The 27,908-nt window shown below is 35.4% G+C and overlaps 2 protein-coding genes across 7 annotated transcripts; one reads left to right on the plus strand and one right to left on the minus strand.

Moving 5' to 3' along the window:
• Positions 1-94: 94 nt before the first annotated feature.
• On the plus strand, positions 95-20,562 carry LOC114393363. The gene is made up of 24 exons (XM_028354669.1): positions 95-433; positions 1,726-1,835; positions 2,515-2,680; positions 2,780-2,880; positions 3,042-3,114; positions 3,225-3,360; positions 3,532-3,692; positions 3,943-4,067; positions 4,140-4,239; positions 5,358-5,454; positions 6,405-6,456; positions 7,072-7,173; positions 7,259-7,405; positions 7,575-7,737; positions 7,822-8,058; positions 8,186-8,346; positions 11,797-11,925; positions 12,190-12,307; positions 12,441-12,636; positions 14,761-14,872; positions 14,955-15,109; positions 17,195-18,617; positions 18,994-19,188; positions 19,775-20,562. Exons 1-24 carry the CDS (start codon positions 301-303, stop codon positions 20,249-20,251), a joined length of 4,869 nt encoding a protein of 1,622 aa, XP_028210470.1. The 5' UTR covers positions 95-300; the 3' UTR covers positions 20,252-20,562.
• A 1,184-nt stretch (positions 20,563-21,746) lies between these two features.
• On the minus strand, positions 21,747-27,490 carry LOC114392294. 6 transcript variants are annotated; one of them, XM_028353363.1, is made up of 11 exons: positions 27,284-27,490; positions 27,087-27,195; positions 26,695-26,796; positions 26,440-26,556; positions 25,441-25,962; positions 24,536-24,900; positions 24,351-24,450; positions 24,151-24,210; positions 23,588-23,671; positions 23,327-23,443; positions 21,747-22,298 (listed from the first exon to the last, which is right to left on the minus strand). In XM_028353363.1, exons 2-11 carry the CDS (start codon positions 27,144-27,146, stop codon positions 21,996-21,998), a joined length of 1,830 nt encoding a protein of 609 aa, XP_028209164.1. In that variant the 5' UTR covers positions 27,147-27,195; positions 27,284-27,490; the 3' UTR covers positions 21,747-21,995. The 6 variants fall into 6 exon arrangements, with proteins under 6 accessions (XP_028209164.1, XP_028209165.1, XP_028209166.1 ...); XM_028353364.1 differs by having other exon boundaries at positions 27,087-27,198; XM_028353365.1 differs by having other exon boundaries at positions 26,695-26,793; positions 27,284-27,489.
• Positions 27,491-27,908: the final 418 nt, after the last annotated feature.

A 27,908-nucleotide genomic window follows, 5' to 3' on the forward strand; every position in this document is an offset into this window, starting at 1 on the left:
GCATTTTTGCCATTTAAAAACTTTGCTGGGTGCACCAGCAAAAATGCTGGGTGCACCTAGCAACACTCAAATAACTTTCCTTCTCCATCTTCTTCTTTGGTCTCCATCACTTTTACACACCAGAGTTGTTCCCAACTTCACACCGCTCCGCGATCTCTCACAATCCCTCTCTCCTTGGATTCCGCGCACTCCATTTCAGATCGATAATCGCGATAGCACCAGCAGAAATCAGTCTCGCGTTTCCTCAAAAGCGCGAACAGGATCTGAATGCGGTGAAGTTGTTGTTTAAGAACGCGATTCATGGAGTGGACGACGCTGCAGCACCTTGATCTGCGCCACGTGGGGCGCGGCGTGAGACCTCTGCAGCCTCACGCTGCTTCCTTCCATCCTCACCAAGCTCTCGTCGCCGTCGCAATCGGAACCTACATCGTCGGTGAGCGAATTACACACTCTCTTTCTCACCTATTCGATTCCGCGAACTAACTTCGATACACTAATTGGAAATTCGGTTTGTATGATTGCGTTGTTTGTTATGGTTTTCAATGCTGCTGTTTAGCTTGCTCTTGAAGTCTTAGTTTCTGAAGGCACGTGCGAATAGAAGCAAATTTGTGTGTTGATTTGATCCGTGAAATCTGAGCCTATGGTAGTTGACTAGGGTTTTTGCTGTGTATTCAGGGCCTTGTCTAGTGATTTTGATGCCTTAGACAAATGTTATACTGAAGTCCTATTATAATAATACTCTTTAATTTTCATTTTATTTTCTGACTTTTTTAGCTGCAAATTTATTAATTAGTTTTATAATCAAACATTTTCAACATCTCACTTTATGCTAATTCATTCAATTACTATCTTGCAGCATAGTTAATCTCAAATTGAATCTAAGAAATTGCAACATAGTTAAGAACTTAGATTGGGGGCCTAAGGTGGCTGTTTCATTGGCCTTGAGGTAGCCACGCGCTGCATATATTGCTTGTATATATAAGCTCTAACTAATGAACTATGAAGCAGACACTCTCTCTCACACATATACACATATTACCGAATGTATAAGCTCTTAGATTTATGATATATTGTTTTATGTCATATTTGCCAATACTTGCTGTTGAGCATCACATGGATCACCATTGCTTTCAACAGTATGTACACGGATTATCATTAACTAGGGTGGTTGCTGTAGATTCATAATCATCTGGTTATGAACTATGAAGCAGACACTTTCATTCACATATGTTTATTATTGTATACATAAGCTCCAAGTTTTATAGAGCCAGTTTGTTTAAACTTATTTGCTGAAATAAGCGCTTATTTTAATAAAAAAAGTAACTTTCTGTTTTTTAGTGTTTGTCTAAACTGCTTTTGCTTAAAAAACAGTTTTCTACTTCTTTTAAGAAGCAAATCCTATCTGCTTCTTTTAAGACGCAAATTCTATTTGCTTCTTAAATAAGCGCTTATATAAAAGAACACTTCTTTTAAGAGTAGCTCTGTTATTGTCAACTACTGTTAGAAAATATGGGTTCAGTTATCTACCTGTTATTGTCCTTTTTTTTTGTTTAAATTTAGCTAGGGATTCTAATCAATCTATTGTCTTGTGTAAATAAAATGGTTTGCCACATTTAGAAATCTTGTTTGAGTGGACTTATTGTTGTTGCATGATGCATTTCTTTGTGTGTTGACTTGATTTGGGCTCAATTGTTTTATCTGATGGTTTGTTTCAATTTATTGCAGAATTTGATGCATTAACAGGAAGCAAGATTTCTGCTCTTGACATTGGAGCACCTGCTGTGCGAATGTCTTACAGTCCTACAAGTGGGCATACTGTGATTGCAATCCTCCAGGTTGACCATACCTGAACTTTTCATGTGCCATTATCCTCCCCCCACCCTAAAATAATCCTTTTGTTGTATTTTAAGTTTTCAAGACATGTTTTCATAATGAAGGATGTGGTTCTGCAAATGATTGTTGTTTGATCAGAAAACATTATTTTTCTCTCGATGAACACAAATGTCCAGAAAATTTTTCTGAAGTTTTAAATACAGGTAGTAATATGCTAATAAAATCCTGATGGATGTATTGTAGATGGTGCAGACAAACAACAATTTAGGAATTAGTATCTTGCTGAACCGCCGAAGTGTTTTACTTGATGAAGTCCAGAAAAAAAAATTAAAGCTATTCGGAAGTTTAATTAGAAAAATCCTTATAATTGTTCTTTGATTTTATTATTCTTGTTCATTAACATACAAAAATGTGTAAGCATAAATTCTCTTGTTCAGTTGAACTTTTGTTTTGCTTATTTATTTTTTTCTTGCTAGGTTTTTTCTTTTATAAATTTCATTTGTTTAATTTTCTGTCACTTAGGACTTGGCAATTATAGCTATTCGTTTGCTGTTTCTGTTTTTCTTTTTTAGTTATGCACCTCAATTGTATTTTGTTTTAGTTTATTAGTTTATATATTATATATTGTGATTGGAGAGTTCTTTTATTCTTATTATGCCTGTTGGTTGCTTTTACATGTAGGATTGTACAATACGGTCTTGTGATTTTGACTTAGAGCAAACATGTGTATTGCATTCACCAGAGAAGAAGACAGAGCAAATTTTTTCTGATACAGAAGTTCATATGGCTTTGACCCCACTACAACCTGTTGTGTTTTTTGGGTTTCATAAACGAATGAGTGTGACAGGTTGGCTCTGTTTTATCATGTGTAGATAAATGTGTTTGTTGTAGTTTGATTACTAATGGTGATGATTTTTGTTAAATATCTGTTTCTGCATAAATGAAGTTGTTGGAACTGTTGAAGGCGGTAGAACACCCACGAAAATCAAGACAGACTTGAAGAAGCCTATTGTTAACCTTGCTTGTCATCCTCGCCTCCCTGTACTGGTAATGTTTTCAGTGTACTTTTTATCATGATTACATTTTCCAGTAAGTTCATGGGATGTGCATTTCTGCTGTAAGAGATTTCTAGTGTTGAGTCTCTTATGTGAATGAGATACTTCAATCCTTTCTTTCTTGAATTTGACTTAATTGTTTTTCCATCCCAGTATGTTGCTTATGCAGAAGGTTTGATTCGAGCATATAATATTCATACCTATGCTGTTCATTACACACTACAACGTAAGGATGATTTCCTACGTATTTTTTTTCCTATTGATATGCTTTATATTTCTCTTATAAGTTCTATTAGTAGTATTATTTGTATTTATATTATAGTGTTTTCTATTCAGTTGACAATACTATAAAGCTTCTTGGTGCTGGTGCATTTGCATTTCATCCAACTCTGGAATGGATTTTTGTTGGGGATCGACGAGGTACACTGCTGGTATGGGATGTATCAACTGAGAGACCTAGTATGATTGGAATGTGAGTGTAATTTACTTATAATCTAGTTTTTTCTTGTACCACGACTGAGACTTGGCTTCATTGTCAGCTATGATTTCTTATTTGTTACTATACTGTGGTCATTTGTAAATATTTGAGTTTAGGCTTGTTAATTTGGTTATATCTGATCATTTTTTGTTATTGAAATTTCAGAAAACAAGTTGGCTCACAACCGATAACATCAGTTGCTTGGCTCCCCATGTTGCGTTTACTTATAACTCTATCTAAGGATGGAAATCTTCATGTTTGGGAAACGCGTGTTACAGTGAATCCTAATGGACCTCCCACACAGGCTAATTTTTTTGAGCCTGCAGGTTAGCTATATTGACACTTTTTGTCTTTACCTGGAATATCTGATGACTTTCTGTTGGTTTTGATTCTTTTGAATTTTTATAGCGTATGTTAATTATATTGCAGAATATTTCTGCTTCTACTTTTCCTCCCTCCTAGTAGTTATAGAATCTTTTACTGGATAGATAGTGAGAGGAAAAACTTAGTCATGCTTCATTCTTGAACTATTCTTTTCATAAGTATTTGGCTAATATGTATTACATTATGATGCAGCAATTGAATCAATTGATATCCCTCGCATCCTTTCTCAACAGGGTGGAGAAGCAGTTTATCCATTGCCGCGAATCAAAGCTTTAGAGTTTCATCCAAAATCTAATTTGGCAGCACTAGTGTTTGCAGTTACGTGCTACCTTACTTTGTTTATACCTTGCTTGTCGTTGAATGTGGAAGATAATTTTTTATTTTAACAGAATGCGACAATTGCGGACAATTCAAAAAATAAGGCCAGATACAGTACAGATGGGAGAAAGCAACTTTTTGCAGTTTTACAAAGTGCACGAGGATCTTCAGGTAATTGTTTTCATTTTTCTAGAATCAACATTAAAGAGCCGTTATAGCATACAGCTTATTTCGAAGAAATAATCTTTTTTTTTTCTTGTGCAAAAAGCTCCGACAAAAAGCTTCCCAAACAAATTATTTTTGGTCCCAAAATAAGCTAATACAAATTCGTACTAAGTATGTTACTATATTTGCTATCTAAATAAGAAAAAAATTCCATTATTTGTGACTATGCTTTGGCCACTATACATCCATCCCTCAACACAAAAGCTTGTGTTGAATGAAAGATCTTGAGTTTTAATGTTTGTCATCATGGGGGCAATTGATTAACTTCTCTGCTCATTGTCCAATCTAATGTCGAAAATATTACATTTTTTAACTCCACTTTTTGTGGGCATCTTTCATAATCCTCCGTCAATGTCTTTAATTTGTGATTTTGAACAACAATGTTGCAGAATATCTACATAATATTTTAGAGGGAGAAAATGATGCATAATAGACTAGTATATTTTTTTGCTTTGTTTTTAGGAAAATTATGTTACCTAATTTGTAGGAATCTTATCTTTTAAGGAACCTTACTTTATTCTTGGAGATTTTATCTTTTTTTTTCAGGAAGTTTTCTTGTTCATGTATTTAATTTAATTAAGATTAGGAGTCAAGTTTATTATTATTTTTGATAAAACAGAATTTAGTAAGATAAAAAAGACAAGTGCAAGAGGATAAAAATTCCTTAATAACTATACCAATCTCTATGAAGGATTAGGAGTCTAGTATTAGTATAAAATAGGCATTTTTGGTTAGTATTTTGTATCACATCATAATACAGTAATACACCATATCAAGTTAATATTTATTATTGAGTCTCTATTCCCTCCTTTTCTTCCTTTGCTATGTAAATCCTATAATTTTAACAAGGAATTATAACAAACTAGAGAGGGAAAAAACGAGAAAGTAAGTGACGAATTCAGGCAAAATCCTTGAACTTCTGCCATCATTGTTACTCATTTATTGTAGTTTATTGTTGGACATTGTATTCTTTTTACTAGTGTCTCGTGTGTCATATTTGCATATTTCTTCTGCTTCCATCCTGCACCTTAATCAGATATGCTGATGGTAGAGGTGCTATGCAGCATCTGTTTTAAAGGAAAAACTTTCTGCCTTGGGTTCGTCTGGAGTGTTGGCGGACCATCAGCTTCAAGCTCAACTACAAGAGCATCATCTTAAAGGGTGAGTTAGAATTTGCAGCTATGTAGAGGAACAGTTGTCAATAGTCTCTCGTAGGAAACATGATGGTCAGAATCCATCAGGTTAATCATAGTATGCTGCTTGGACCTAGGGTCTATTTGGTTTGTTTTTTTATTTTTTTTGGTTTCATGTTTTCATTAATAATTAAACAATGTGTCATGTGGTTTTCACTTTCCTGTTTTCAAAGTTCACTTTGTTTCCACCATTTCCTCTTTGAAAATAGGAAATAAATTGAACATGGGAAATGAGAATGGAAAACATTTTCTCAAACCAATTAGGCTTAAATCTCCTACTATTCTTCTCCATAGAGTTTGGTCTTGATTGGGTACTGCTGTCTTCTATCCAAAATGGTACTTGATACCTATACCTGCACTTGTGGTTTAGTTGCAAAATCTAGTAGTTTTAAAGTTGTTGAAATATTCTACAGTAATTAGTGAAATGTGAAATACTGTACAGTATATTAGGTTGATTTGTTTTCTGATTTTTAGAATTTCGGTTTGGCTCTAACTCAGTATCAAAAAGCTACTTTATGGAGTGAGGGATGCCCCTTATATATGCTAATTTGGCCATATCATTAGTCAATGTGAGATCCTCCCCCTTCATGTCAAAGACTAGACATCCTGAGCGTGAAGTCTGCAGGACTGAATATTTGTGGGTGGTTCAATATACAGATAACCTGATAGGCCCAATAACAACTAGGATTATGCTCTTAGAATTTGGTATCAGAGCTACTCTGGTTCGATCCTTTATTTCTAACAAGCTTGGTGCATATAATTTATATGCATACCTTTGTTGCATTGGGCCCATAAGTCAATTAGTGTAGACTGTTATTATAGAGCTATCCTTGTACTCTATTTTTAATGAGATAGTAATACAATTTCAGTTTGTTCAAGAATCTTATGTCATTGTTGACATCTGCACTTTTCTTGCAGCCATGGGCATCTTACAATATCAGACATTGCAAGGAAAGCTTTTCTTTATAGTGTATGTTTCTTGTTTTATTTATTGTTATTGTATATGAGTTTATTGTTGCATATGGAACTGATCTTCTGCTGTTATCAGATTAAGTCTAAGGATAGATAATAAGGCATCTTCTCAAGAAATAACAAAATAAATTTCTACAAACTAAGATTGAGTCATTTAACAAGGCTTGTCAATCTCCACGTGTAACATAGAAAACACTCCAAACAGTCCTTGAGCAGAACACCACATACTAGCCAAGAAAGTAATCCTGTCCCAAATGTTGTGTTGAGATCACAAAATGCCTTTGAAAATTCTAGCATTCCTTTGTAGCTATAGACACTAGAGAGCCACCAAAACAAGCACTGCCACAGAAGTTTAGCTTCTTTACAAAAAGCCAGATCCTCTAAATTGACTAAGGCAAAAATAATTGAAGGCCTTTGGGCGGACCCAATTTTTATCAAAAATCTATTCCAGAGAAAATTTTCTGTAGAACAATGTAAAAAAAAAATAGTTGCATGTTTCCAAACTAGAACAGCACATTAAACACATTAGGAGACAAAGAAATGAGAGGTCTGCACTTTTGTTTCTTATTGATTCTTTCTGAAATCTGAATGGTACCTTTACATATTTTTGTAGCATTTTATGGAAGGCCATGCAAAAATTTCTCCTATATCACGCTTGCCTCTCATCACTGTTCTAGATAACAAGCATCATCTGAAGGACTTTCCAGTTTGCCAGGTATGATTCATCTGGCAATTGGTTTTGAAACATTTCTTTTTGTTATATTTTCTGTTTCAATCATCTGACACCACTTATGTGCCAGCCATTTCATTTGGAGCTAAATTTCTTTAATAAAGCAAACCGAGTTCTTCATTATCCAGTCAGGGCATACTATATGGATGGACTGAACCTTATGGCACACAATCTTTCATCTGGATCTGACAGTATCTACAGGAAGCTATATAATTCGGTAATATAGAGAGTAGTATTTTTTTTACATATATCATGTATTTATTATTTTTGTTGAGACTTTCATTTTACATAATATTGATATGCTGGAAGTATTTATTTATTGTAAGTGAAAATTTTGCAAAATTGACAAATTCAACCTTGTAATGTTTTTCATTAATTTTCTATAGATTCCTGGAAATGTGGAGTACCGTGCAAAATACTTGATACACAGTAAAAAACAGCGCTTATTTCTTGTAGTGTATGAATTTAGTGGTGCTACAAATGAAGTTGTGCTTTACTGGGAAAATAGTGATGCACAGGTAGCAAACAGTAAAAGCAGCACAGTAAAAGGTATTTCTATTTGGAGTATATTTTTTTCTGAGTCAAGTTTAAGTCATGTGTTATTTGTTAACAACTCAAGTAACTGTCTTGTAGGTCGAGATGCAGCATTTATTGGCCCCAATGAAAATCAGTTTGCTATACTTGATGATGACAAAACAGGATTGGGTGTGTATACTCTACCAGGAGGGGCCTCTCAAGAAGCTAAGGACAATGATAAAGTTTTTGAAGAAAATCCAACTGCAACTGCTGAGACTAGTGCTGGTTCAATTCGGGGCCCGACACCATTTATGTTTGAAACTGAAGTTGATCGCATCTTTTCTACTCCATTAGGTGATTGAATATATGTATTCACATGTGTATATATTTATCTATTTATTAACAGACACACCTAGTCACTTAAGATAAGCATTACTTTGGCAGTAGCATAAAGTATTGAAAATGGTTTCTCTGAATGTAGATTCATCTTTGATGTTTGCTTCTCATGGGAACCAAATTGGAATAGCAAAGCTCATACAAGGGTACCGCCTATCAACTTCAACTGCCAATGGCCATTACATATCAACCAATAGTGAGGGGAAAAAGTCAATTAAGTTGAAAAGAAATGAGATCGTACTTCAGGTATCATTTAGAAGTGTGCTTTTTAATTATCTCTGATATTAAATGAAATAGTTGGAAGATGAGTAAAAGAAAAAGAGGGAAATGGATTGTTTGGTGTTCTTCATGTTGGTGAAGATTGGGTTTGCCCCAAGGATATTCAGAAAAAGTGTTAATTTTATAACTTTTGGCACCAATAGAGATGCTAAAAGGCTTTCATGTTGTGCTCAATTTGTAGTTGTGCTGGGTATTTGGTTGGAAAGAAGTGGTAGAATTTTCACTGGTTGATTGTTTACCTTTGGAAATCACTTGGGTTAGAATAGTGCACTTAACTTCTTTGTTGTATTATGCTAAAGGACTTTTTAAGGTGGGTGTCTTTGGTAGATCTTCGGAGAGATTGGTGTACAATGTTACATGTTTCCTGTTCTTAACCCCCCCCCTGGTTCCCTTTTTTTTATTTAGTTTACAGAGGATATTTTTTTCCCCTGTATGTGTATCTCCTTTCTTTCTTAATAAATTCTTTGTTTATCAAAACAAATTTGGAGGGTAGTTGTGTGTGTGTAATTTCATATAATTTTTTTTAACAATATATATAACCATGTTAGAAAGCAACGAGGCCCAATCTGCTTTCATTGAAGGGAGACATTTACTTCATAGTGCACTCATAGCGAATGAGGTTATAGATGAAGCAAAGAGGAGTAACAAATCTTGCCTTGTCTTCAAAGTGGATTATGAAAAGGCATATGATTCGGTTTCGTGGAATTTTCTAGTGTACATGATGCAGAGAACAGGTTTTAGTCAGAAGTGGATCAAGTGGATTGAAGGGTGCGTGAAATCCGCATCTATTTCTGTTTTAGTGAATGGCAGCCCGACAACTGAGTTCCTACCTCAAAGGGGTCTTAGGCAAGGGGACCCATTGGCACCTTTCCTATTTAATATAGTTGCTGAAGGTTTGACGGGGTTGATGAGGAGAGCTATGGAGGAAAATATGTATAAGGGATACCTTGTGGGTGGCAATAATGTGCCCATCAGCATCCTACAATATGCTGATGACACAATCTTTTTCGGAGAAGCATCTATGGAGAATGTTGAAGCTGTAAAGGTTATCCTAAGGTCTTTTGAGCCGGTATCTGGCTTAAGGATCAATTTTGCTGAGAGTAGTTTTGGAGCCTTCGGAGTAACAGATCAATGGAAGCAACATGCGGCTAATTATTTACACTGTAGTTTGCTGGCTTTTCCTTTCGTTTATCTTGGTATTCCAATAGGGGCCAACCCGAGGAGGGGCCAGATGTGGGAGTCGGTTATCCAAAAATGTGAGAGACAATTATCAAAATGGAAGCAAAGACATATCTCGTTTGGGGGGAGAGTGACATTAATACAATCAGTCTTAACATCAATTCCTATCTATTTCTTTTCTTTTTTCAGGGTGCCGCAATCGGTGGTGGATAAGCTAGTGAAAATTCAGAGGAGATTCCTATGGGGAGGTGGTTCGGACCAAAGCAAGATCTCATGGATTAGGTGGGATACGGTGTGCTTACCAAAAGAAAGGGGAGGGCTTGGCATTAAGGATATTAATTCTTTCAATCTCGCTCTCCTAGGCAAATGGAAGTGGCATTTTCTACGGAACCAAGGGGAACTTTGGGCTAAAGTAGTGGAATCTAAATATGGTGGATGGAGGGGTTTGGAGGAAGTAGGAAGGGCAGCAAATGAGTTAACATGGTGGAAGGATCTAAAAAAGGTTGCAATTCAATCTTACCAGGGAAGGGTCCTTCAAGATGGATTTAGTTGGAAGGTGGGAGTTGGTGATAAAATTAAATTCTGGGAGGATAGGTGGTTAGGTCAGGTGGAATCATTAGCTGAAAAATAACCGCGACTTTACCTCATATCATCACAGCAACAACAGACTATCCAACAATTGGGATCTCACAAGGATAATAGATGGGAATGGCACTTTATTTGGAGAAGACCACTGTTCGAGTCTGAAATCGAATCAGTAATCAGCTTCCTTAATGAGGTAGATGGCAAGACCATACAGCAGCAAGGAGGGGACAAATGGGAATGGATAGGATATCCATCAGGCATATATTCTACTCATAGTGCCTACCAGCTGGTTTGGGAAGGGGGAGCAGCTGCAAGTAATGATGAATGTTTTATGGAGTTGTGGAAATTGAAGATACCTAGTAAGATCGCTGTTTTCGCGTGGAGATTATTTAGAGATAGATTACCTACAAAGAAAAATCTGCAGAGGAGACAAGTGCAGATCATGGATTTGTCTTGCCCATTTTGTGGATGTGTGGAGGAGGAGGCGGCCCATTTATTCCTTCACTGCGCGAAGATACAGCCTATATGGTGGGAGACTATGTCTTGGATGAATATTAAAACCGTGTTTCCATCAAACTCAAGACAACATTTCATCCAATACTCATGTGTTCAGGTGGATGGCATAAGGGTCAAGAGATGGCAAAGTTGGTGGATGGCTGTAGTTTGGTCCATTTGGCAGATGCGAAACAGAGTTATTTTCTCAAATGCAAGTTTTAATGGCAACAAGTTGTTCGAGGATGCTATATTCTTAATGTGGACTTGGCTAAGAAACATCGAGAAAGATTTTACCATTCACTTTAATCAATGGTCGAGTCAAATTCGACAAGGATTTTTGTATTAGTAGGGGATAGCTTTTCTTGTATTTCTAGCAGGTGTTCTACTTATGTAGCCATATTTGGGTTCCTATTCAAACTGTAGCAGTTTCTCTAAGGAACCATGTGTATGGCACTCTACTTATGTACATAGTACCTCTGGTACTTGTATCTATTCAGATTAATATATATATATATATATATATCTAATTTTGCTAAAAAAAAAAAAACCATGTTAGAAAGCTGCATTAATTGTGATCAGCCATAGGTTGGAAAGGGCTACTTATGGAAGCGCTGACCAGAAAGGCTGAGTTAAGTGTCGTAGAGTGTAGTCACCAAGATGCGGTTCTTAGGTGTGTTTAGTCCCACATTGATTAGAGATATACTTAAATAGAACTTATAAAGCTTGGGCAATCCTCACCTTACAAGCCGATTTGTGTGGGGTTGATTTAGGCTCTAAGCCCAAACTTTAAAATTGTATTAGAGCCTATCCTAGATCCATTGTTGAGTTAGTCACCTATATTGCCAGTTTGCCATGCTCTAGGTTGCTAGGTGAGGACTACCCAAGACTTATAAGGACTACATTGGTCATATCTCTAATTGGTGTGTGGATCTCAACACATTTAATTTTTATTTGTAAAATGGGGGCAACAAGGATAATATATTTAGAGCTTTTTCTATCCTCTCTTTGCCCCTAAAAATGAAAAACTTTTTGATCCTTCATTCTTGCTTCCAGTGATTATAGGGTTCCTTGTTTGTGGGAAATATTATCAAATAGCTCTGTACTATGGTTCTGCTATGTGCTGACTTTGTGCTAATTCACGTTTCTTCAAATTGATAGGTGCACTGGCAAGAAACTCTTAGGGGACATGTTGCTGGAATTTTAACAACACAGCGAGTCCTTATTGTTTCGGCAGCCCTTGATATACTTGCTGGCACTTATGCAAATTTTGACAAGGGACTTCCTTCAATATCCTTTATACTTGTTTCTTTATAAAATCAACAAAACATTTATTTATTCTAATGAACTTATTGGTTTAAAGGAGGGGATGGGGTGGAAAATAACATCATCCTAATATTGAAGGGGAGGGTTTCTTGGCCCCTCATTTTTGCTGCCTCTGCTCCAAACTTTTAAACCAGAGGGTTTCTGTCAAAATTCTTCCCCTCTAACCATACAGTATTTAAGCTTCTTGCTTCACATATTCTCTTTTTGGAAACCATAACTCATACTCACTTTAGATCTCTATTGTGGGTTGGGCCAGCCCTCCTTTTTTCTACTGCTGCTGCAATCAGTATACTTGGTTGGGATGGAAAAGTTAGGTCTATCCTCTCAATCAGTATGCCTTATGCAGGTAATTTTCTTGCTGCATACTGGGATGTTGTAATATCTTAACCATACATTATTTCATAGATGCATTATGTTTTTTTCAACTACTGTACATTTTTGCACTGTCCTACTGATCTATTTATGAGTTTCTCTTGCAGTCTTGGTTGGTTCTTTGAATGATCGATTGTTGCTTGCTAATCCAACGGAAATAAATCCCAGACAGAAGAAGAGGGTTGAGATCAAAAGCTGTCTTGTTGGTCTTCTTGAACCAATTCTTATTGGATTTGCCACAATGCAGCTAAGTTTTGAACAGAAGCTTGACTTGTCAGAAATATTATACCAAATAACATCGAGGTTTCCTTCTTTTCTACTTTTAACCTTTTAGAAAAATTCAACTGATGCTTATGTAGTGGAAATATTTAGGGATTTTTACTTAAGAGGTGCAATTTGATTTGCATATTTGCAGTTTGCTGAAGTTAGCGGATATTACCCAAAATGGTTTAAAATAAATAGTTGCTTAATGCAATTCATAGCTGCATGACATAGCTTGGTGTTAGTAATTGTTATATTTATTGTTGAAGTCATATAGATAAAAGTCATGGCTCAGGTACAGTCTGTCTGTCTGTCTCTCTCTCTCTCCATGAAAATCATGACCATGAGCCATGACCACCGTTAGTTTCTTTTCTTCTATTTTTTTTGGTTATACTGTTTTATGTAAATTATGTGGCCCATGGCTGCAATATAATATACTCTACCTTGTTACATGAATAGTTCCAAATTGGAAATAGATATTAGATACTCACATGTGAGTATCTACTCACATGTCATGTTGGTACTACTCCGTGTAATCTGTGAGTTATTATGCAATTAACCACAAGGCAATCCACTCACAATGTTCATTGGCAAAAAAACCTCTTCTTTACCTTGCATATTAATGTTATGACATCATTGATATTAGGTTGATCTCATCAAATGCATTGTTAATATATATGAAGTGGTCAACCATTATTCATCCATATGTAATTTAGTTGGTCTAAATATACTAATATGTTTCCATAAAACCCACCTAACCTCAATGTCATTCATTATGTTGATATGTGAGGTAAAGAAAGAGTGTTTTGGCCCAATGAGTATCCTGAGTGGAATGGCCTGTGGATGATATGTGGTAACTGTCTTTTAGGGGATTTCATGCTCTGTTTTTTCACATGAGAACTCATTATTTGGTATGTACTTGCATTTCACCCAACAATATATATCTCGGAAGGAACAGATTTTGGTGGTTCTTTAAGAAAAATGCTTCATTATTTACTTTAGTATTGCAGGAAATCAATCCTGAAATATTATGATTTATGAGAATTACAGATCTCATAATTGGAAGGATTGTGGTCAACTATCCTGATTTTATTGTCATTCCTGTATTTTTGGGACTCCTAGTTAATTCAGGAAATTTCCCGTTTATCATTTCCTTTTTCATATTTATTTCCTTGCATTGCAATATAATGTATTTCTGATCATACAAAATAAGAACAGAGATGGAATAATTTTCTTCATATTCTGCTCTAAAATGTTCTTACAGTTTGTGACTTGCCTATCCCTGTATTCTATGATGCACCCAATCCAGAGTTTTTTTGCCCCTCCAAACCACACTGATAACTTCATATATTTTATTAATTTGATCTGTGCGGATATGCTGCCTTTGTTATCTGAGATCCATCTATCAGCCTTCTCATCAGAACATGAGGATGCTGCTCTTAAATATTTTATTGTTCCTGAGCAATAGTTTGGAAGACAAAGATTATGTGTCTACTCATATCTGAGGGATTATAATGACAAACATACATTGGCATATCATCATCTCATAATGATTAGCATGCTGTATAAGGTTTTGTCAATCATGACCACACAGTATCCACAATCATTTCAATTTTTTTTCCCTCTACAACTAAATATGTTGGAACACCATCATCATTTCTTATTGTGCAATATAGCTCTCCACTCTCAACATTCATAGGTGAACTGATGATTTCTGATTATTGTCCCACTATGCCTTCACCAGCCAAGATGACCAAGGATGATGAACTCTCACCATTACAACAGATTGTAAGAATCATATAGTTGATGCAGTTATAACAAGTGGAGGCAGCACCTAAGTTGTGACTTTGACTTGGAGCCATGACTTAAGTAATAATATTAAAAAATGAGACACGTCCAAGTCCAAATCCAAGTAGTGGTTTTTGACAACAATGACAAAAAAAGTTATTAAAATAACTAATAGTGTTGTGGAGCCATGATCTGCAACAAATGATATTCAATTTACCACATATTTCAAATAATTTTTAAATTGCACCAAATTTCTGATATGCACAACGAATTGCACCTATTGGGTATAAAAGCCAGGTTGTAGACTTCAAGAACACTTTTAATAAAATTATATTAAAGCTGGTAATGCTGACACTGTAAATTTTTATCTGAGTGAAGGTTTGACAGCTTGCGCATAACACCAAGGTCTCTGGATATTCTTGCTAGAGGATCTCCTGTTTGTGGAGATTTAGCTGTGGCTTTATCACAATCAGGTCCACAGTTCACTCAAGTAAGCATCATAAATTCCTTGTTCTTGGCATTTTAGTTTTGGTTTTTCTGAACTTCTGACCATGTGAATATTTTGATCTTAGGTGATGCGAGGTGTTTATGCTGTGAAAGCTCTTCGTTTTTCCACTGCTTTAAATATTTTGAAAGATGAATTTCTGCGTTCCAGAGATTATCCAAAATGTCCTCCAACATCTCATTTATTTCATCGATTCAGGCAGTTGGGTTATGCCTGTATCAGGTAGGCAAAATAAGAAATTTGATTGTGCTTTTGATATTGAATTATGATGCATGCTCCATTTTTTCTAATTTGCTTAAACTATATCTTTCTCGAGGATTTTAATCTTTGTTAATGTAAAATAAGAGAAAATGAGGGATATTTGGACTGAAACCGTGTGTCAGAGTACACAGCGGATGCGTGTTTATATAGGATAATTACATTAGTTATACATAAATAGAGGATATTTAGTCTCCTCTTAATCAAAGATAATATCCTTATAAACTTATAAACTGTAATTAATACTAGAATCAGAATACTAATTCTGATTCTCAACACTCCCCGTCAAGCTGAAGCTTACTAAGCAATCAGCTTGTTACAAGAAAATTTATTCCCAACGATAAACATAAAAGGTGAGCTCCACTAAAAAGGAGATAGTTTGAATAACAACTCAAGGATGCTGGTGAAGTTGGGGGAATATTGCGTCAGCCTTAGAAAAGCAAGTTCCAACTTTCTTAAAACCATCATTTTGAAGCTTCAAACGAATATTTTGAAGACGATGGGATCTTGGGGAAATCGGGGAATATTTCTAGGAAGAGAGAGCTGGAATATCCATCAGCCTAAGAAAATTCAAAGCAAGTTCCGATCTTCTTAAAACCAAGATTTGGAAGCTTCAAACAAACACTGGAGACCCAAAATTATTCAAACTTGAAAAGGAGGAAATAGTGGCAGAAATGCACAACCAGTGAAGGACAAAAGTCACCGAGAAATACAGTGACATAGAGGCAACCAGAGAGTTTTTCGCCAGAAAATGAGCGGCGAGCTGAATGCGGTTTCCAGAAAACACACTGAAAAAGAGACGATGGCAGGATAGCTAACAAGTTCTCTGCCGAAAATGAACGACAAGTACCCGAAGGAGCCATGAGAGTGCAGGAAAATGACAAACAGTACCGGCAACAAAAGAAAGATGCTGGAAAAATGAACAGGTTACAAAAGAGAGACCACGTCAAACGAGGTCGAAATGGGGAAGTGGGTCGCCGTAACAAGTGCAACGACCAGAAAGGTCCACCAGAAGAAAGGCGACGAGCAAAAGGGCTCATTGGGGACAATGGGTCGTCGGAAAAGTGACGGTGGGTGGCTGGCCGGAAAAGTCACCGGAAAAGAAGAAAGGGTTGTCGAAAAGCGAAAGTAGGTCACTGGAATAAGTGCGACGACAAGAAAGGGCCATCGGGGACGGTTTTCGTTATTCCCTCAACCTGGCTCGATACCATGTAAAATAAGAGAAAATGAGGGATATTTGGACTGAAACTGTGTGTCAGAGTACACAGTGGATACGTGTTTATATAGGCTAATTACATTAATTGTACATAAATAGAGGATATTCTGTTTCCTATAAATCAAGGATAATATCCCTATAAATTGTAATTAATACTAGAATCAGAATTAATATTCTGATTCTCAACAGTCAATATGTTAGGGCTTTACTTTTGTTGGAATATTTGAAAAATATCTGGAAATGTTTCATATTTTCTTGATTATATTTTGACAGTTTAGCTTCAATGTAAGTATCTATGCTCAGTGTATCATCATGTAAATATAGTAAATCGTAATTAGGAAAATTATTTCTTTCTATTGTATTTGTTATATAAAGAGTCCATTTTGTGGTTGAGACATGATTTTCAACATATGCTTATTTTCTTCCTATTCAATCCACCCATTTGCTACCTGTAGATGAGTAGCATCATGGAAAAGGAAAGTTTGTGTACGATATATGATTACTATTTATTATCATTTCTAGCTTAATTGTTATCCATTTTGTGAATGATTGCTCCCCTCCTTCCCCGGATTCCTTGTATAATGCTTCAAATTAGCTTTGGCTAGCTATTGCATGCTTATATGTAAATAATGTTTATGTCGTTAAAGATCAGTATTATTTTCCTATAATTTTATAGCTCTTCATATGTTGACTAGATCTATGACATATTTTTCTTCTGAATGTTGGAACTTGGAGCTCCCACAATTGATGCTTTGGCATGTGGATGATACTGTAGTTATTTGAATGGCATGATCTACAAGTTTGTTATTTTTCTAATTGAAAGTCACTTGCAGGTTTGGTCAATTTGATAGTGCAAAGGAAACATTTGAAGTTATAGCAGATTATGAAAGTATGCTTGATCTGTTTATATGCCACCTTAATCCCAGTGCCATGCGGCGTCTTGCTCAAAAATTGGAAGAAGAAGGTCTTGACTCGGAATTGAGGAGATATTGTGATAGGATATTACGTGCTCGATCTACAGGATGGACACAAGGTATATTTGCCAACTTTTCTGCTGAGAGTATGGTTCCAAAAGGACCTGAATGGGGTGGTGGAAACTGGGAAATTAAAACACCTACTGCTGTGAAGGATATACCTCAGTGGGAGCTTGCTGCAGAGGTGACACCATACATGAAAACTGATGATGGTACAATTCCATCCATTATAGTAGATCATATTGGTGTGTATTTAGGCTCAATCAAAGGAAGGGGCAATATTGTAGAGGTGAGGGAAGATAGTTTGGTTAAGGTTTTCATGCCTACGGGTAATGAGAATAAAGTAAATGGTCTTGAAGCATCTTCAGTTAAATCCATATCTAAACAGTCTAATGTGGTCAGTAATACCAAAGGTGATTCATTGATGGGTCTGGAAAGCCATAACCAACAGCTTGCCAGTTCCTCTGCTGATGAACAGGCCAAAGCAGAAGAAGAATTTAAGAAATCCTTGTACGGAGCTGCTGCTGATGGAAGCAGTAGTGATGAAGAAGGAGTATCCAAAATGAAAAAATTACGCATAAAAATACGAGACAAACCAATTGCCTCTTCTACTGTGGATGTGAATAAGATTAAGGAAGCCACTAGGCAGTTTAAACTTGGTGAAGGGTTAGCTCCACCAATGAGAAGCAGGTCCTCATCTGGTGGAAGCCAGGATCTTGGTCAGATTTTGTCCCTGCCACCACCAACTACAGGATTGGCGTCTTCCACTGTTTCAACTCCTGGTGACCTTTTTGGTACAGATGCATTGACTCAATCAGAACCCATTTCACAGCCAACTACTGGGGCTTTGGGTGGGGGACTTAAGCCAGGACCTATTCCCGAGGATTTCTTTCAGAATACAATTCCATCCCTTCAAGTGGCTCAAACATTACCTCCTGCTGGAACTTTTCTCTCCAATTACACTCCAGGGGTTGAAATTAACAAGACAACTCCTAATCAGGTTAGTGCTTTTCAGGTTAATGTTGGTCTTCAAGGTGGTGTTCCCCCTCAAACCATTCAGCAACCTGTTGTTCCAATTGAGTCCATAGGACTTCCTGATGGTGGTGTCCCACCGCAATCCTCAGCTCAGGCTGTGGTCATGCCCCAATCTCAGTTACAGGCTGCTCAGGCTCAAATTTCTAGCCAACCTCTAGATCTTAGCATACTTGGAGTAACAAATTCTGCTGATTCAGGGAAGCCTCCTCAAACTGGTGCTCAACAAATTGCTGTGCATCCTGGACAGGTATAAATAAATAAATACATGTGTGAATTGTTTAAGGTTATATGGTTCTCTACATATTTGTCCATTATTTTCTGTGGGTGTTAATGGAAGAATGCGGGAAGCAATGCAAGAATTAGATGTTCTGGATTGAACTTGCCTCTAAATATAACAAAAAGGAATACATCTTTGTTTTTATGACATAATTTTATGGATTCTAGGGAAGAAATTAGGACAATTTGCTTGAGAAAAGATCCTGACTTAGGTATTCTACTTGAACAAGATAGGGTTATTTCTTCTGATAATGACACATCTAGGAAATTAGCTTTTTACTTAACCTGCTGGGCATATATATTGTTTCACCATTGTTTCCAATCTCATGTCATGGATTTTATGACAGGTTCCCCGTGGAGCTCCTGCTTCTGTATGTTTCAAGACTGGACTTGCTCACCTTGAGCAAAATAATCTTTCAGATGCATTGTCTTGCTTTGATGAAGCTTTTCTTGCCTTGGCTAAGGAACAATCTCGTGAAATTGATATAAAAGCTCAAGCAACAATCTGTGCTCAATACAAGATTGCAGTCACTCTTCTTCAGGTACTATAACTATTATTCAATTTTAAACATAAGTAGAATGGACATCTTACAAAAAAAGTAACTGTGTTAAGTCTTAATTCAGTTCATCAAATTTGCTCACCCCTAGGCCGTAAGCTACTGTATCACAGAAACTGTGTTAGGACTTAAGAAGTCTTGTATGCTGTCAAGTGTCAATATTTGTTGTGCTGTAAGAGATGTCAGCTGACTCCTGACGTTGGATAACTGAAGTCCTACATCGAGCAAATAAAGTGTAAATAAGCATAGAGGGGTTAAGTCCAGTTGGTTTGAATCTTTTGGATGATATATCTCCTATGCTTGATACACATTCAGCCCAATCCACACACCTATTAGGCCTGTACTACACATTCTAACACCTAAGATAGCAAAGTGGTAGAGAGACAAGAAAACTGGTGATGTATGCTACTTTTTCATCTGAATATGTGCAAAGAAAATGTCATGTTTTTTCTGTTTGACATCACAAAATGTTGGTTTTCTCTGTTTAGACATGAACCTCCAAAATTGCTTCCACTTGAGTTTTGTAATGCAGTTGGGTGATTGAAAATCTGCATTTCCTTCATTATTGCAGGAAATTGGACGTCTGCAAAAAGTCCATGGTCCAAGTGCAATAAGTGCAAAAGATGAGATGGGAAGACTTTCACGTCATCTCGGTTCGTTGCCTCTTCTAGCTAAGCATAGAATAAATTGCATTCGAACTGCTATCAAAAGAAACATGGATGTCCAAAATTATGCCTATTCAAAGCAAATGCTGGAACTACTGTTGTCTAAAGCACCCCCAAGCAAGCAGGATGAATTTAGAAGCCTGATTGACCTGTGTGTTCAGAGGGGTTTGACTAACAAGTCCATTGATCCTTTGGAAGATCCCTCGCAATTCTGTTCTGCCACCTTAAGCAGGCTGTCAACCATCGGATATGATGTTTGTGATCTCTGTGGAGCCAAATTTTCAGCCGTGACTGCGCCTGGATGCATCGTCTGTGGAATGGGAAGCATCAAGAGATCAGATGCACTAGCAGGAGCAGGACCAGTTCCTTCTCCGTTCGGTTGAGTCTCAAAGATGGGTCTTAATCCTTGCTATATATAACCTTTGTTACCCTAATGTTGTAAAGAGAGAGACAACTTTGTAGAGAAAGTAAACAAGCCATTATAGGGTAACAAATATTGCACCACAACTGGAGAGATTATAGGGTTTCACTTACTGCTTGAATTTTGATGATTGTGATGGTTGTTTCTCGGCTCTCATTTTTTTTCCCTCCCCGATGATGCATTGTCTGTGATTACAGAATGTGTTGCTCTCCTGTATGTTTTTCCATGATATAAACACGAAATTGCAGTATATAGTTGTTTTGCGTCATCATACATCCCCAATGTGCACAAAATATAGGCAACTTTTACCAGTATCGTGAAAATCCAACGAAAGATAATTTTCCATTTTACGTTTTCGTATCATATCGTTCTAATAAAATTTGATGTTTTGAAAATCTATTACTCGTGATTGGTTGGGGTTAAAATGGTACAGCGAAGGAAAGTTACATTTTTTAAGCGTTTAGTTAAGTAACATTAGCAGTAAAAAAAAGTTGAGTAAAATTAAAAAAAATAAAATCGATTCCTTAGGTAAAGAGAAAATGGGAGAGGAAAAGAAAACAATTATTAAAATGAAGAAAAATAATATACAATTATCTTATTTTTATAAGCAGACACCTTAAATTTTCATTGTCTATTTATTGACGTATTGATCATCACAATTAATGTAACAATTATTTAATAAAAAGGAAAACGAATATACAATTATCTTCATTTTATAAACAGGCATCTTATTATTGTTTTAATTTTATAAACGGGATATAAATGTTTATTGTCTTAATTTTTAAAATCTTACTATTGTTATAACAAAGCCTTTTGTTAACGTGAAGTTTATTTAATAACAATAAATAAATGAATGCTAAATTTCTCGTTGGTAGAGAAATGAAAACTATGAAATCTACATCATATTGTATAATCTAACGTAACTAACTCTATCGATTGATTTTTACATTATAGATATACTAGTTATACTACTTTATTGCTACACTCAGAATAAGTTGCTGCAAGTGCATGAAGTGCCTGAATTTATGTAAAATTGGATTTCTAGAGAAATCTATTGAATTACAACAAGTTATGAATCTGAGCGGCACTATCCTATTTAATGTTTATAGCTGTATTGCCATTTGGTCCCAAGGTGTTAAAGCAATATATAAGATTAGGGTTAATTAAGTTTTTACTAATTTAATTTTTCAGATTCTAATTTTTATTTCTTCAAAATGCTTTTAATAAATTTTAGTATTCCATTAATTTTTTATCAGCATTTTTAGTCTCTTTTTTGTCATTTTAGTCCCTTATTTATTTTTATTGCTCTAGATTAGTCATTGTTTATGTCCATTTCTATATATTTTGAACAATAAAAATAAATGAAGGACTTAAAAATAGGCAAAAAATTTAGAGACTACAAATGCTAAAAAAAAATTAATAAATGACTAAAAGTTGTCAAATAAATTTTAAGGGACTAAAAATTAAAATATGAAATAGTTGAGACTAAAAACTTAATTAACACATAAGATTATTATGAATCCCAAAACGTTTGCAGCCAAATGAATGTCTAATAAACCTCCGCCTCTATGTATATTTCCTAAAAGCATAACTAACCCATTTCCCAATTGAAAAACATCTCATGCTTCGGCTTATGTACTTCCTGTGTGAACAACCCAATGTACAAAAACCCACACCAAAGATGAGAAAGTAACACCTCTCAGAACTTATTGGTGCAAAAGCAACCTGAAACTGAAGTCATAGGACATCATTTGTACCATTTGTGAAAGAGAATCTCTTCCCCTTCTTTCAAGGCATTCAACTGCTTGGTTTCTCAATTCGTCCGGTAATTGGAGGCAAACCCAATCCAATAAAGATTCCAAGTCCTTTGCAAAGTCCAATAAATACCAGTCCAACAACTTGGGGATTATTAACTTGTTTGTTTTAGTAATGCCAACTGAAGCATGTAAATAGTCCCTCTTTGCTGCTTCTAACTCTTCATCAACTTTTGATGCTGTATAAACTCTCACCTATTAAAAACCAAAAGGAGTTGGCATGTGATGTGACATTGGTTATGTAAAAGTAAAAAGTTTTTATTAGAAAAATGTTTATTATATTAGAAATAGAAAAAAACATTTAACTCGTGCGTTTTTGAGCAATCATAATTTTTTATATAAAGATGTACTTAATGTTTCTACACTAATAAGCAAGTTCCTAACTCTTAAGTACTCCTTCCGTCCTAAAATAAATGTTATATTTGAAAAAAAATCCAAAATAATGTTCATTTTTTAATGGAATATTAATATTAAAGTTAATTTTGTAAAATTACCAATTTTTCATCTACTTATTAGTTTTTTTATCTATGTAAAATAATATAAGACGAAACTTATTTTAAAATTTAGGGATTATTTTCCTGATGTACAATAATGACAAAAAGAATCAAACCTAAATTCCCATCTATTTACCATTCTACCTCAACCCCACCACTCGGTGGACCCTAGTGATTCTCAAGTTCCTAAGTATACTAATAGTCAAAAATAGAGAAGTGGAAAATGGAAAACATTTTAGTCTTTTAAAATGTACTATAATGCTCTCAGAAGTCTCCCAGATTGACCCAAATTTGCATTCCTAGTTCCTGTCTGCAATGTGGAATTAATTTTAAATTTCTCACAATCAAATTAACGCCGCTGAACCTGATAATGTTAAGCTGTTTAAAATAATTTTCAATCCAAATTGATTCAAGAAAAATTGGGTGCGGAGCACATGACAATGGTAATTGGTAACATTCTAAAACTATAGCTATAGCTAAAAAATAATTAATCGGTGCCCACATAATAACAATATGGTTCATGCTAACCAGTGTCCTTTGATTAAAGAACTAAAAGGAAAAAAGATTTAATGTGAAAATCATAGGAGAACTCAAATGATCATAAGCAGTGTAATTTTTCACCTCCCAATAAAAATATTTCTACTTTAAGTTTCTTAGCTAGTTCCCTAAGGACACTGATTATCATTTGCCTAACAATATTATCTGCTAAAGTGAGATTGAAAAACATACTGCAGGTGAAGACCAGCTTCCACAGGAAAGTGCAAATGTTACTAAGGGCTCAGACCATTCCAGGCCAAATATGCCTGGTGCTTTAACCTCATCATTTTTTGCAGCTTTTGGACAGGTCTGTTGCATGAAGCCAACATGAAAATTAAGGGATTAATTTTAACATCTTATTAGGATATTGCAGTATAAAGTACAATAAGAACTTCAACTTTATTTTTGTCTAAACTCTAAATTTAAAAGAAAGGACAAGATTAATGCACTTACAAACTTGAGGTGATAAGGCAGTCTCAAGATAAAATGCTCTATTGTGATTGCATTGAGAAACTGGCCTCCCACTACTATCGTTGCCTGACACATGCATTGCCATATTTTAGTTAACTTGGATCTTGATTTAGAGATATATATTGATATTGATAGAACATTACATACTTAAGTAGTGTTTGTTAAATTTAGATTAAAGAAGCTCGGAACTAAAGTGGAAATAGCCTTTAGCATTACAACAATTTAGCAATCTAATCAATTTCAAAGGGACACTCTGAACATGCTTTAATGTCAGACATCAGCTAACATTAGAATCTATTATAGGATGGGAAGGGATACATGGTCAGATTGAGTCTAATGAAGTTTTTTTTCCCAGTTTATTGGATTTTGTGGTTAATAACCATAGGGCTCATGATTAGTACTTTGTAGCAGCATATAAGAATCACTACAAGTTAGACAAGAAGACAAGCAATGCTTCTACTGCTTTGAATATTCTTGTTTAACAACATCATCAACAACAATAATAATAATAATATATGTTGAGAATATTGTGCAAATCACCATACCTTCTGCATTAATGCTACAACCATTTCTGGACTCTCAGGTATGCCGTGCTCTAAATATGCCTACAACATTTAAACCAAAAATCTTTCAATGTGTTGACTCACAGCATATTAAGACCCTTCAAGTGTTGCATTGTAATGTGTTGTAACAATTGTTCTAACATAATGAGATGCAGTAAATCAATGGCAGAAAGGTGTTTTACATTCATCATGCAGGAATTGTAAGTGTTTATCCAGAATGCAAGTTTTTCCTGATGAGTAAGACCCTTCAAGTTCAGAGAGGCTAGTTTCCCAAGTAGGAACCTGAATTTGTCAGCAAGATTAGATAGATACCTACATTATCATCAATCAAAACAGTTAATAACTGTCTATAACTATAACTACTTACTTTAATCTGTGGATCAGAAACACTGCATTTGTTGTTCGGTTCATATCAGCAGTGGTAGCTTTAACTTCACATAAATTTTTATAAGGACCAACTTCCCTTGTTTTGGATTCTGAACAGATACCATAAGGATCACAAGATTGATCCTTTTCCTTGCTGCATTGATGGAAAGCTGATGCAGAACGTGAAGGTGTTTTTGATTCCCCAATTTTGTCCTTAGATGTACCAATTCTCACAAATATGCTACACAAGCACTTGACAATATCCTCAGAAACTCTATTGGGTGTGCTATCAATTTCTGACACCTTATCATCTGAAGAACTTGAAGAACTTTGAGCCCTTTCATGATCTGCTAATCTCCAATCCAGCTGGAAAAGCAAAAACAAAAAAGAATGTTGTTGAATGGACAGCACAATCATATCAAACAATAAGTACATGTTAGGTTCAACTTATTTTGAAGAAATATCCACCCACTTATATTGTTAGTTCTAAGAAATAAGCAGTTCCAGAGATATAAAGTTGGGTTACTGGTGAAGGGAGAAGGGAGAGCGGAAGAGGTCATGAGTTCGAATTCACCCATTGTTAACAATAGCAACTGGAATTCCAAAGTGTATGAGAGAAATCACACTCATACACGCAAACACAAGAGATTTAACGAAATTCAACAAATGTGCCTACATACTCGGGAGCAGAGCAACTGTTTCTTTTTACGCTTATGCTTTGCTCCAACATTTGCCCGCTCATAAAATGAGTCATGCACAACACCCAGTAACAAAAACTAACAATTAACAACTAACATTTGTCGATAAAAGAAAAAAAAAGAAAGAAAGAAGCAGTTCCAAACACACACTAACTAGTAACTAATTGAACATTGTATTTGTGGGGTACTGGGGTTATCATCAAGTTACCTGTAACTTCAAGTGATCAATGCACTTCTCAGGTGATTCTTGTTTGAATGGAGACTTCTTTATTGGAGTAACAACTTTGGTTGTTTTCTTCTCAGGTGATTGCTTATCCTTCACAAAATTACCAAATGATCGATTCTCTTTTCCCCTTCCATCTTCTGGGATAGAAGAGAATGAATCATGTTTTCTGTGCAATTGCTTCCCATGGACTAGTTTCACGGTGTGGTCATTGACAGCATCAGAGAACATTAGCTTTCTGCTGGAAGCACTTCTGGCAAGAGAAGGCTGCGGCCTACCCATCATCAAAGTTGAATTGAACTCACTTTGAGACATGGATTTTGATCTCTGATGCTTGGAACTCCTTATGGTGTTTTGGTCAATAGGGTCATTCAAATTCTCTGCATTCCTCTTTGAGGAAATGTACACAGCTTCCTGATATAAGCCTTGTCTAAAATTCACAACCTGCTCTTCAAGTCTTACCACCTCCTCTTCCAACACTGCTACTTCAGCCAAAAGCTCCAATGTCTGAAACAAGTACGCACACACACACACTCCTCATTACTCTCCTTGTATCCATAAATCAAAGCAACAACAATAAAAATTACAAGAGTTCAATTCAATTCCTTAGGTACTTTTGGTACTATTGTCTAATTAGAATTAGAGTTTCGCCTCATTAACTTATATTGATGTTTAATGCAAAACTCTACTATGCGAATTACTGAGGTGAAACTTCAATTTTAGTTAGAAAATAATATAAAAAATACTTAAAAAATTATATCTATTTTCAATAATAATAATAATAAAAGAAAGGTATGCAAATACTATTATTCAATCAACAGGAATTAGGTCTAGTAGAAGAGGTTAGTCCCTCACAATGTGGCGAAACAATATTAAAGGTGCCCGACAATGCTTCGATCAGGATTGATACAATGAACTAACTCATTGCCTGAAACTCCTGTGTGATTGAACAACAAAACATGCAAGAGAGAGAGAGAGACTAACATATGGAGGAAGATAAGGAGGAAGACGAGGTAGAGATCCCAAAGGCCTAGTGAATGCTCTTTCTAAAGCTCTATGAACATTCTCTTCATGTCTGAGTTTCCTCTTCAGCTTATCTACCTGCATTTTCCACCAACCTTGAAAACATGAACCACTAGTGATTGATTTTGCAGAACGAACCAAAAGCATGAATGAAAGAACAAAAAGGAACACAATGTAATAATAATAACATGGGTTTGGGGAAGATTCAAAAGTTACATCTTGGATCAAAGCCATTTTCCTTTCTCGATTGGATCGACGCCCGTTCTTGTGGCCACCACCCATTGCTCTCTTCCCTCCTCCAGTTTCCATCTTCCCCTGCTTTCCACATTCACCAATAAACAAAAAATCATTATCATAATAAAATAAAATAAAAAAACTCAATTTTCTTCATTCACCAAAAAAAGAAGAAGAACCATAAAGTGAAACATTTCAAATAAAGAACTAAATTATTCGTTTCGTGAGAGAAGATCAACGACCCAGTTTAGATTTGGATCAAAAGCACACACCTTTAAACTTTATGCAGCTCTTAGTTTATGCTTCAAAGTCAAGCTTCTTCTGTTTTTCAAAATTAAAAAAAAAAATGTAGAAGAAGAAGAAGAAGAAGTTACTTTGGTTTCATTTAAAGGAGGTTTCATTGAGTGAAGAGTGGTGCGTGCTCTGGCATTCATTGCTCGTTCAACTTTCCCTTTCTCGCGAAACGAGAAAGCGTGAACAATTCTGCTTCAGAAAAAAAAAAAATGGGTTACTTACGAAATTGCAAAAAGCGGGAAGAGTTATGAATAAGACAGAGAAGAAGTTTTCATACAAAAACAATTGAGGTAGCGGAAAATGGAGAAAATGCAGAGTGCAAAAAGAAAGGTTTTTATGGTTTTGTGTGTATTGATAATAATAATAATAATATTGTTGTTGGTGTTGGTGTTGAGATGACAAATCTCGAACAGAGTGAAAGACAGAGCAACAGAAGAAGAAGCAAAACGACGGGGTTGAGGTTGTCTAGTTTTCTTGCATCCTAATAGTAAAGCCTTCTCCCACTTGGTTTCATTACCTACCACCAACCAACCTCTTTTTTTTTTTTCACTCAAATTAACCATCAAATATCAAATAAAATAAACAAACAAAATAAAAAAATGCCAATCTTAATCTAAATCAATTAATAATAGCTTTTTACTATCACACTGTAACCCTTTTATTTACAACAGTTTTGTTAGTGTAACATTATATAAGCATCATTTTTTTCAGTACGGATAATTTTTAAACAACTATTTAATTACAAATTATTATAAATTATTATGTATTGTAATTTTATTCATTTTTATAATAATAATAATAATAATTCTCTTAAATGTTATACTATGGACACTTTTTTTTTATTAATTGTACTTATAAGTTTTTTACATTAACAATTCATATAAATTAATTTTTGTTGACAA

The sequence above is a fragment of the Glycine soja genome, chromosome 17, assembly GCF_004193775.1.
Source record: "Glycine soja cultivar W05 chromosome 17, ASM419377v2, whole genome shotgun sequence".
NCBI classification, from domain to species: Eukaryota; Viridiplantae; Streptophyta; class Magnoliopsida; order Fabales; family Fabaceae; genus Glycine; species Glycine soja.

Coding starts and splice junctions, on each gene's coding strand:
- LOC114392294 (XM_028353363.1), bottom strand. CDS start 27,146: ATGAATGCCAGAGCACGCACCACTCTTCACTCAATGAAACCTCCTTTA. Junction 24,901..25,440: donor TTGATCACTTGAAGTTACAG/GTAACTTGATGA, acceptor TTGCTTTTCCAG/CTGGATTGGAGATTAGCAGA. Junction 22,299..23,326: donor GAAGCTGGTCTTCACCTGCA/GTATGTTTTTCA, acceptor GGTTTTTAATAG/GTGAGAGTTTATACAGCATC.
- LOC114393363 (XM_028354669.1), top strand. CDS start 301: ATGGAGTGGACGACGCTGCAGCACCTTGATCTGCGCCACGTGGGGCGC. Junction 5,455..6,404: donor CAAGAGCATCATCTTAAAGG/GTGAGTTAGAAT, acceptor CTTTTCTTGCAG/CCATGGGCATCTTACAATAT. Junction 12,308..12,440: donor AATCAGTATGCCTTATGCAG/GTAATTTTCTTG, acceptor TTTCTCTTGCAG/TCTTGGTTGGTTCTTTGAAT.